Source organism: Littorina saxatilis, linkage group LG4, assembly GCF_037325665.1.
Source record: "Littorina saxatilis isolate snail1 linkage group LG4, US_GU_Lsax_2.0, whole genome shotgun sequence".
Lineage (NCBI taxonomy): Eukaryota > Metazoa > Mollusca > Gastropoda > Littorinimorpha > Littorinidae > Littorina > Littorina saxatilis.
The window spans coordinates 32,538,821-32,548,820 of NC_090248.1; the positions used below are offsets into that span (position 1 = coordinate 32,538,821).

Here is a 10,000-nt window from a genome sequence, read left to right on the forward strand (position 1 = left end):
AGCGTATTATTCGAAAAGACCGACGAGTTTGTTTGTTTGTTTGTTTATTTGGTGTTTAACGTCGTTTTCAACCACGAAGGTTATATCGCGACGGGGAAAGGGGGAGATGTGATAGGGCCACTTGTCAATTGTTTCTTGTTCACAAAAGCACTAATCAAAAACTTGCTCCAGGGGCTTGCAACGTAGTACAATATATGACCTTACTGGGAGAATGCAAGTTTCCAGTACAAAGGACTTAACATTTCTTACATACTGCTTGACTAAAATCTTTACAAAAATTGACTATATTCTATACAAGAAACACTTAACAAGGGTAAAATGAGAAACAGAATCCGTTAGTCGCCTCTTACGACATGCTGGGGAGCATCGGGTACATTCTTCCCCCTAACCCGCGGGAGGAAGACCTACGAGTCATCTTCGTCAAAACTTAATTGAGCCTGGAAAAGCGAACTGAACTACAGTCGGTCATGAGAAGGACAGAGTCGCGAGCCAATTTAGTAAGCGTAAAATAAACTCCCTCAGAAAAGAATCCCTCATCTAAGCAAGAACTTGTCAAAGTAAGGATGGTCAAATAAGCACAGAGTCGTTCAACGGGGGGCAGTGAAAGTCGTCTCCAACACATAATAATAATAATGATAATGATGAGGCTTATATCGCGCGTATTCCGTGGGTACAGTTCTAAGCGCAGGGATTTATTTATTTTTTAATTTTCAACTTTTTCTTTTTTTAAACTTTTTTATTTTATTTTATTTTTTTTATATTTTTTTAATGCAATTTATATCGCGCACATATTCAAGGCGCAGGGAATTATTTATGCCGTGTGAGATGGATTTTTTTACACAATACATCACGCATAAAGCGTCATCTTTATGTAATCCTAAGTCCTTTTTTCCCCCAGACCAAAATAGCGGCGGTATCTAAAATGCCATATCATGACACTGACGTGTCTAAAATCGCCTTAATTGTTGGACGTAACAGACAGGCTTTTGATGGTGTTTCACTAGCGTGGGCGTACACATTAGACTTAACCGGTTTTTCAAGGTGTTTTACAAGCGTGACCGCACCAATGTTTACGCCCACTAAGACTTGTGGGTTTGACCTCCAAGTAAACGAGGATTCAGAACTATTTTGGAAACCTAGTCAAGCGGTCGTGGCAATAAACTCGTTATAGGATTGTGTGTCTACAGTAAACCAGACGTGGCCGACAGCGCTGGAGATGGGAACGGGCCCGGTATATATAATCTTTCTTACGCCACTCTCATTCCTCTTCTGGTGGTCTGTGTGTTCCATTTACAGTCATCAGACGTCTCTATCGTTCCCCGTCTGTTCATCAGGACCGGCCCGAGTTTTTGCCCTGGTTATATTTAGTCAAGTTTTGACTAAATATTTTAACATCGAGGGGGAATCGAAACGAGGGTCGTGGTGTATGTGCGTGTGTGTGTGTGTGTGTGTGTGTGTGTGTGTGTGTGTGTGTGTGTAGAGCGATTCAGACTAAACTACTGGACCGATCTTTATGAAATTTGACATGAGAGTTCCTGGGTATGAAATCCCCGAACGTTTTTTTCATTTTTTTGATAAATGTCTTTGATGACGTCATATCCGGCTTTTCGTGAAAGTTGAGGCGGCACTGTCACGCCCTGTGACGTCTGCTTCTCGTTCTAGGGCTGATCAGTGTTTAACTGAGACAAGTGCAAAGAAGTAATAAGAAATTTAATAATTCTGTACTTTCAAAAACATGCACATGATCATTCTTGCAGACATCAATCCCTTTCTCTTAGAATCTTCAAATGAAAGTTTTGTAGATTATGATTTCGCTGGTGTGATTTCACACACACGTAACAACATTGTCTTTCTTCTTCTTGTTGCGTAGACGTTTGATATCGAAGCGCGGAACGTACTTCTTCTTCTCGTTGAAAATGTATTTCGGTTTACACAAATGAAGACGTGATGGTGTGTTAATGTTCACAAAATATAAAGTAGTCTACTCATCATGATAAACTCGATCTGGGTGACACTTGGGGACGTTGGTGGTTCCTTCCGTGGTTACCGCTGACGTTGCCCTTCCCACAGTGTTCACACGACATCATTTACATAAGCATTGTACACCCCTGTACACTTGCACCTTCTGCAACACACACGTGCAATATCTGTTATTATCAAGTATGATTTCCATCGATATCATTCCATTTGTTTCTCTAAAACAAACACAGAAACAAGAGTTCACAGACTGACACAAACACATGGAAAATGAACAATACCTGTGTTTTCCTGTGAATCAATAATGTTAAAATGTATTAGCGTGTTTTACCTGCGGTTAGTGGACCTTTGGAGATCGCAAAAATGTGGAAATCCGTCCACGGAAGGTGAAACATATGCTAGTGCAATCTACGTGGCTGCGTTGATTGCTGCCATCTTGGAGTCAATGAAACGGTCAGAGCATTGCATCCTAGCAACCTCAACTGAATATATGTACAGTTCATATTCACGAATTAATACCAATGCACGCTGTTTCCTTTGTTCTCTTCGTTTAAATTTCTTTCCATGCAGATAAACAAATTCTTACCTTGTACTAGTTTTGGACTAATGGCGCGAGCGTTGACGTCATATGCATACAGTGTCGTCATGACGTAGTCTCGGTCATTTAACCTCGTTTTGTGTACGCAACTAGTGAAGTCTCGATTAATATGAGAGAGGGAGTCGATACACGAATTCCATTCGTCACATAACCCCATGGATCAAGATAATTATCCTATCCCAAGTAGATAATTATTCATCGTACGACGCTCTGCTCATATAATCTGCACCGTGGTTGTCCTTCCCGGGGATAACACGTACGGTGAACTCGTATGGCTGCAGTTGGAGGGCCCATCTCATCAGACGAGGGTTGTTCGGTTGTCGTTGGAGATGTTTGAGTGGGCGATGGTCTGTCTCAATGGTGAAGTGTTTCCCGTACAGATACCGTTCGAACTTTCCCACTCCCCAAACTGTAGCTAGGCATTCTTTTTCTACGGTGGCGTACCTACTTTCTGCTCCGTTGAACTTCTTGCTTTGGTACGCAACAGGTCGTAGAGTCTCTTCGTGCTCTTGCATGAGAACAGCACCCATTCCTTTGTCGGAGGCGTCCGTCCTTAGCACGAAAGGTTTGCTGTGGTCTGGCATACACAGCACAGGTTTCTGTGAGATTTTCTCTTTGAGTGTCTCAAAACTCCTTCTCGCTTCGTCGTTCCAGACAAGCTTGTCTGGGTTGAACTTCTTTGTCAGGTCGGTTAACGGAACAGCTATGTTCGCGTATGACTCGATGTAGGATCTGTAGAAGTTGCAGAGTCCTAGGAACGACCGTAGTTCCTTCTTCGTGGTGGGTGGGAGAGCGTCTTGAATCTTCTTGATCTTGTCGCTTTCTGGCCACCTTTTTCCACCTCCCACTTCGTGTCCGAGGTACGGCAACTCTGTGTAGCCTATGTAGCACTTGGAGGGTTTTGCCGCCAAATTGGCTTCTTGTAGCCTCTGTAGTACTGCCTTCAGAGCTGACATGTGCTCTTCCCAGGTTTCAGTTGCTATAAGCACGTCGTCCATGAAGTGGTGGACGTCTTTTCTTCTGATTGGATTGAGTAGCTTCCTCATCATGCGGTTAAACACCCCTGTCGCTGTTTTCAATCCAAATGGCATGTTGGCCCAACGAAATTGGCCCGCTGAAGTTGTGAATGCCGTCTTGTCTCTATCCTCCTCCTCTATTGGGATCGCCCAATATCCTTTCGTCAAGTCAAGCTTTGAAAAGTATTTCGCCTTTCCTAAACTTTGAAACAGATGGTCGACATCGGTGATGGGTTCAGCGTCGAACACTACCACGTTGTTCAGAGCTCTCAGATCAGAACAGAAACGGTACTTTCCGTCCTTCTTCTTTATCAGGACGATGGGAGAGTTGTATGGAGAGTTTGCAGGTTCGATGACATGCAACTTCAGCATTTCTTCAATTTCCTTTTCGACAGTTTCTACCATGGCGTGAGGTATGGGTCTGGGTTTCACAAAGACTGGTTTCTTCTCTGTCACTTCAATGGAACATTTTTCCAGGTTCGTCGTCTTTGGAACATCTGTTAGGAACTCTTCAAATTCTTCACAGATCATCTTCGCCTCTTTGACCTTTGCCTCGTCCAATTTCTCGTCGAAATGGATGTTCTTCACATTTTCGGTTCTTTGAGTTTCTAGGAGCCTGGTAACATCTTCTGAGTGTCATACTTGAAAATGTCATCGTCCATCGTGTTGTCCTCTTCCATGACAACAGCCACGACCTCTTCTCCTCCGTCTTCTTCATCACTTTCTTCTTCGTTTGAAGCAGGAACACTCGCTTGGGCAGATGAACTGGGATTGGGAGTGGCGGAACTCAATTCCCGTTCTTGGTACTCCTTGATGAGGTTGATGTGGTAGATCCGTGTTCTTCTGCCAACTTGGATCTTGTAGTCGAATTCATTCAACTTTTCCACAACCTTGTAGGGGCCTGACCATGTAAGTTCCAGCTTGTTGTTCTTCACAGGGCGTAGAAGTAGAACCCGTTTTCCGACTTCTATCGTCCTTGGTTTCGTTTTCTTGTTGAAGAAATGGGCTTGCTTGCTGGCCGCTTTCTTCAGGTTCTCACGTGCCACGTTGCACGTTTCTTCTATTCTGTTCCTGAGGTTGACTACATATTCCGCTGTAGTCTTCTGCTCCCCTGAGATTTCTTCTTCGGTCCATGTTTGGCGCAGCACTTGCATGGGTCCTTTGACAGATCTCCCATACAGCAGCTCAAACGGCGAAAATCCCATGCTTTCTTGTGGAGCTTCTCTGTATGCGAACAGGAGGGCGGGGATAAACGTGTCCCATTCCCTCGGTTGATCGATCGCTAACTTTTTCAGCATGCTCTTCAGTGTGGAGTTGAACCTTTCGACCAAACCATTCGCTTGAGGGTGAAACGGTGCAGTCATATTGTGTTTGATGCTGAGAAAGTCGTTCACTTCTTTCATCAGGTGGCTGGTGAACTGTGTGCCTTGGTCCGTTATCACTTCATCTGGGATTCCCAATCTAGTCCACATCTCCCAGAGAGCTTCAGCTACGGTGTCTGCTTGGATGTTTTTCAGGGCTACAGCTTCGGGGTATCGGGTAGCGTAGTCAACAGATACCAAGATATATTGTTTCTTGCTCTTCGACATAGGTTTGACCGGGCCGATGATATCCACCGCAACTCTCTTGAAAACCGAACTGATGGGTGGCATCCTTCCCAGAGGGACTTTCTTTGTCTGACTTTTCGGTGCAGTTCTTTGGCATGTGTCACAGGACAAGCAATACCTACGAATGTCTCCTGCACACCCTGGCCACCAGAATTCTGCTCTAATTCTGTCAGATGTTTTTCTTTGACCTAAGTGTCCTGCCATGGGGTGATCGTGACCAAATGAAAGAACTTTGTTCCTGAGTTTCTTCGGAACGATTACTAGTGAACGGTCGTTTCCGTGGCGATCTTTCGTTGTTCTATACAGGATTTCTTTCTTGTATGAATACCGTATCCCATTGATCCCTTCTGGAGAGTTGGCAAATTGCCTGATGGTCTTCAACGTAGGGTCACTTGCCTGTTCTCTCTTCAGATCAGCTGGCGAATACAGTCTTTCTTCTTCCTTGACTCCCTGTTTGTGACTGCAGCTTGGTTTCTGGGCGTCTACTGTCGCTTGTGCTCTCGTGGTAACAACAGCTGCCGTCCCAGGGTACCACGCTGGGTCTCGAACAGGATATGTGGGAGTCAATTTCTTCTCTTTACCTAGTCCATACCATTTACCTATGAGGACAGGGTAAATTGGGTCGTCCATCACCGTTACTTCTGTCTCGGAGACAAAGTAGGGTGAATCGATGTGCACCACGGCGGTGTGGTACATCTTCTTGGAGTCTTTCTCTGCCAGAGTAGTCTCCTTCATTTTCGCTGAATATGCCTCCTTTGGCACAAACTTCTTGCTGACAATGATACCAGTACATCCAGTGTCTCTCAAAGCGTTGACAATTGTTCCATTCAGCTTCACTGGTACCACTTCGGCGCATTTCTTTTCCTTGCAATTTCCGCAAAGTTTTTTTAAGAGGATCGGTGTCTCAAGTGTATCTTTCTTCGATGAAACTGCACCTGCTGTGTCTCTCTTGTTTGGACAAAAACGAGAGACATGCCCTTGCAATTTACAAATGAAACAACATCCAGATGCTCGCAGTTTCTCTCTCTCGGCGTCACTCAACTTGGCCTTTAGAGTTTGATTTGCGGGTTTTGTTGATGGAGCAGCTATTCTTGTTTCTTCTTGGGGAGAACGACGTTTTTCAGGCTTGACGTACGTTGATGAAGTTTTGACGTTCGATCTAGATTGTTGATATGTGTTGGCTATCATCCCAATCTCTTTGGCGCTCTTAGGGTCTCTATCCCTAATGTGAACGGCGAGGTCAGGAGGAAGGGTGTCCAACACCTGCTCACGGACCAACAAATCTTTGAGATCTTTCACATCTTGGTCGCATTCTGCTAATTCCACCCACTTGTCTAGATACCGTTCTAGCTTCGTGATGTGCTCTTTATACGTGTCAGTGGCGCTTTTCTTGGTTTGGCGAAACTTCTTTCTATAATCTTCGCTAGTGAGTTGGAAGCCCTCATACAAAGCGTGTTTGAGAGTGTCGTAGTCATTAGCGTCTTCCTCGTTCAGCTTTGAGAAGATGACTCTCGCCTTACCCTTCAGAAAGTACACTACACGTGAAGCTTTTGCTGTATCACTCAGGTTACAGTCTCGAGCATAATGCTCGAACTGATGGAACCAGCTCTCGATGTCATCACGGTCGTCTAGAAAAGGAATCTTGGGCTTGAAACCATCATCTTCGCGAATACGTCCTGGCGAGTTGTTGTTCCTGTTGCCCTCTTGGTTGGCGTTCTGGATTTTCAACTGTTCCAGTTGGAATTGTCGTTCAGCGTCACGTTCTAGCCGTAGTCGTTCAGCGTCACGTTCTTGTCGTTCAGCATCACGTTCTAGCCGTTCAGCTTCACGTTCTCGTTCCTCGCGATCAAGAGTTTGTTGCTTCTCTTTCTGATCAAGAACAAATGCACGCAACTCGGCTCCTTCTAACCCCAACAACTGTCCTTCGGCCATTAGCTGTCTAGTCAACTCTAGCGGATCTACACTTGTGGACTGAGACATATTTACAGGTGACACGTCCGTGCACGCCTGTGGATCAACCTCTTCGTCGTTACGGTTGCTGTCAACTTGAAGAGAGAGATGAACACTCTCTTCTTCGTCAGCAGGAATTGGTAACGAGTCTATCACCTCTTCCCGATCGTTACCGACAGTAAGGGTTTTTCTTCCCTTCTTATCCGTGGTCACTATGGGAAGAGATTTGTCGGCCGGCTGTTTCCGTGCCAACTGGGCTGCGATGGTGGACTTTCTAAAATTATGAGCTGGAGAACTGTCGTCACTCATAAGTCACCTCGCGTATTATTCCAAAACGTACAAAATGTATGTTGCTCAAACACCGTCGAGCTACTAAATTTCGGATCAAATTACAAAAAGAAACAGTCGGGCATCGCCTTCGTGCACAAAATGCAAGTCCTAGTTTAGCTCTACTTCTACTGTACTTTGAAATAATTCTTCAACGTATGTTACGTTACGTTTCCACACAACCACCCAAAGAGTTATGTTTCCACGATCTATCGTGAGTCAGTTTACTTCTATCTACCAACGAGAACTTACACTGTAAACTTTATTTGACTCTTTCTGGCGAAAAGATCAATCTTTCACTCGATCGAACGTTGAATATACAAGATGTATCAACTCAACTGTCAATTCGCATCATTTACTGTGTAGATTAATTTACAGCCACTTCTACAGCAAGTAAATACGACTGATATCCACAAGTCGATTATATAGGGCTTCACAGGGAAATACAGGTATTAATCCTTACCTCTTAGGTACCTGACTCCCACCAACCTCCCGCGTAATTTAGAACAAACTAAGGGGAATGATGGTTCCGATAGTACGTGCAAGAATACTATCACACTGATGAATTGGAACACCACAAATAAAATTGGGAGCTAACAAATCAAAAGTGGTCTCGCTAAATATTGATTTTTTAACGTGTCGTTTCAGCTGACAACACTTCCAGTTTTTATTTTACCGTGTGATAGGGCACACGTTGAGTTATAGATCTGTGATAAGTAATATAACTAAAGGTAAATAAATAAAATTATATGATGAGACGATGGCGATGAAGTACGAACATTTACAATACAAATCGACATGCAAGAAACCTACAGCAATTTTGAAACGAGAAAAATTTGGAACGGCTGGATCGAAAGTAAAACGTTGATTCAATATCCCGTGACTCGAGCCCCCATTGTGACGTCTGCTTCTCGTTCTAGGGCTGATCAGTGTTTAACTGAGACAAGTGCAAAGAAGTAATAAGAAATTTAATAATTCTGTACTTTCAAAAACATGCACATGATCATTCTTGCAGACATCAATCCCTTTCTCTTAGAATCTTCAAATGAAAGTTTTGTAGATTATGATTTCGCTGGTGTGATTTCACACACACGTAACAACATTGTCTTTCTTCTTCTTGTTGCGTAGACGTTTGATATCGAAGCGCGGAACGTACTTCTTCTTCTCGTTGAAAATGTATTTCGGTTTACACAAATGAAGACGTGATGGTGTGTTAATGTTCACAAAATATAAAGTAGTCTACTCATCATGATAAACTCGATCTGGGTGACACTTGGGGACGTTGGTGGTTCCTTCCGTGGTTACCGCTGACGTTGCCCTTCCCACAGTGTTCACACGACATCATTTACACAAGCATTGTACACCCCTGTACACTTGCACCTTCTGCAACACACACGTGCAATATCTGTTATTATCAAGTATGATTTCCATCGATATCATTCCATTTGTTTCTCTAAAACAAACACAGAAACAAGAGTTCACAGACTGACACAAACACATGGAAAATGAACAATACCTGTGTTTTCCTGTGAATCAATAATGTTAAAATGTATTAGCGTGTTTTACCTGCGGTTAGTGGACCTTTGGAGATCGCAAAAATGTGGAAATCCGTCCACGGAAGGTGAAACATATGCTAGTGCAATCTACGTGGCTGCGTTGATTGCTGCCATCTTGGAGTCAATGAAACGGTCAGAGCATTGCATCCTAGCAACCTCAACTGAATATATGTACAGTTCATATTCACGAATTAATACCAATGCACGCTGTTTCCTTTTGTTCTCTTCGTTTAAATTTCTTTCCATGCAGATAAACAAATTCTTACCTTGTACTAGTTTTGGACTAATGGCGCGAGCGTTGACGTCATATGCATACAGTGTCGTCATGACGTAGTCTCGGTCATTTAACCTCGTTTTGTGTACGCAACTAGTGAAGTCTCGATTAATATGAGAGAGGGAGTCGATACACGAATTCCATTCGTCACACGCCCTCATTTTTCAACCAAATTGGTTCAAATTTTGGTCAAGTAATCTTCGACGAAGCCCGGGGTTCGGTATTGCATTTCAGCTTGGTGGCTTACAAATTAATTAATGACTTTGGTCATTAAAAATCTGAAAATTGTAAAAAAAAATAAAAATTTATAAAACGATCCAAATTTACGTTTATCTTATTCTCCATCATTTGCTGATTCCAAAAACATATAAATATGTTATATTCGGATTAAAAACAAGCTCTGAAAATTAAATATATAAAAATTATTATCAAAATTAAATTGTCGAAATCAATTTAAAAACACTTTCATCTTATTCCTTATCGGTTCCTGATTCCAAAAACATATAGATATGATATGTTTGGATTAAAAACACGCTCAGAAAGTTAAAACAAAGAGAGGTACAGAAAAGCGTGCTATCCTTCTTAGCGCAACTACTACCCCGCTCTTCTTGTCAATTTCACTGCCTTTGCCATGAGCGGGGGACTGACGATGCTACGAGTATACGGTCTTGCTGAAAAATGGCAGCTACTTGACT

At 43.1% G+C, this 10,000-nt stretch overlaps 1 protein-coding gene across 1 annotated transcript; it reads right to left on the reverse strand.

Moving 5' to 3' along the window:
- Nucleotides 1-4,199: 4,199 nt before the first annotated feature.
- LOC138965565 (uncharacterized) lies at nucleotides 4,200-9,452 on the reverse strand. Its single transcript, XM_070337749.1, has 2 exons — nucleotides 9,042-9,452; nucleotides 4,200-8,858 (listed from the first exon to the last, which is right to left on the reverse strand). The coding sequence occupies exon 2, from the start codon at nucleotides 7,455-7,457 to the stop codon at nucleotides 4,200-4,202; it is 3,258 nt and encodes a 1,085-aa protein (XP_070193850.1). The 5' UTR covers nucleotides 7,458-8,858; nucleotides 9,042-9,452.
- Between the last annotated feature and the right edge of the window lie 548 nt (nucleotides 9,453-10,000).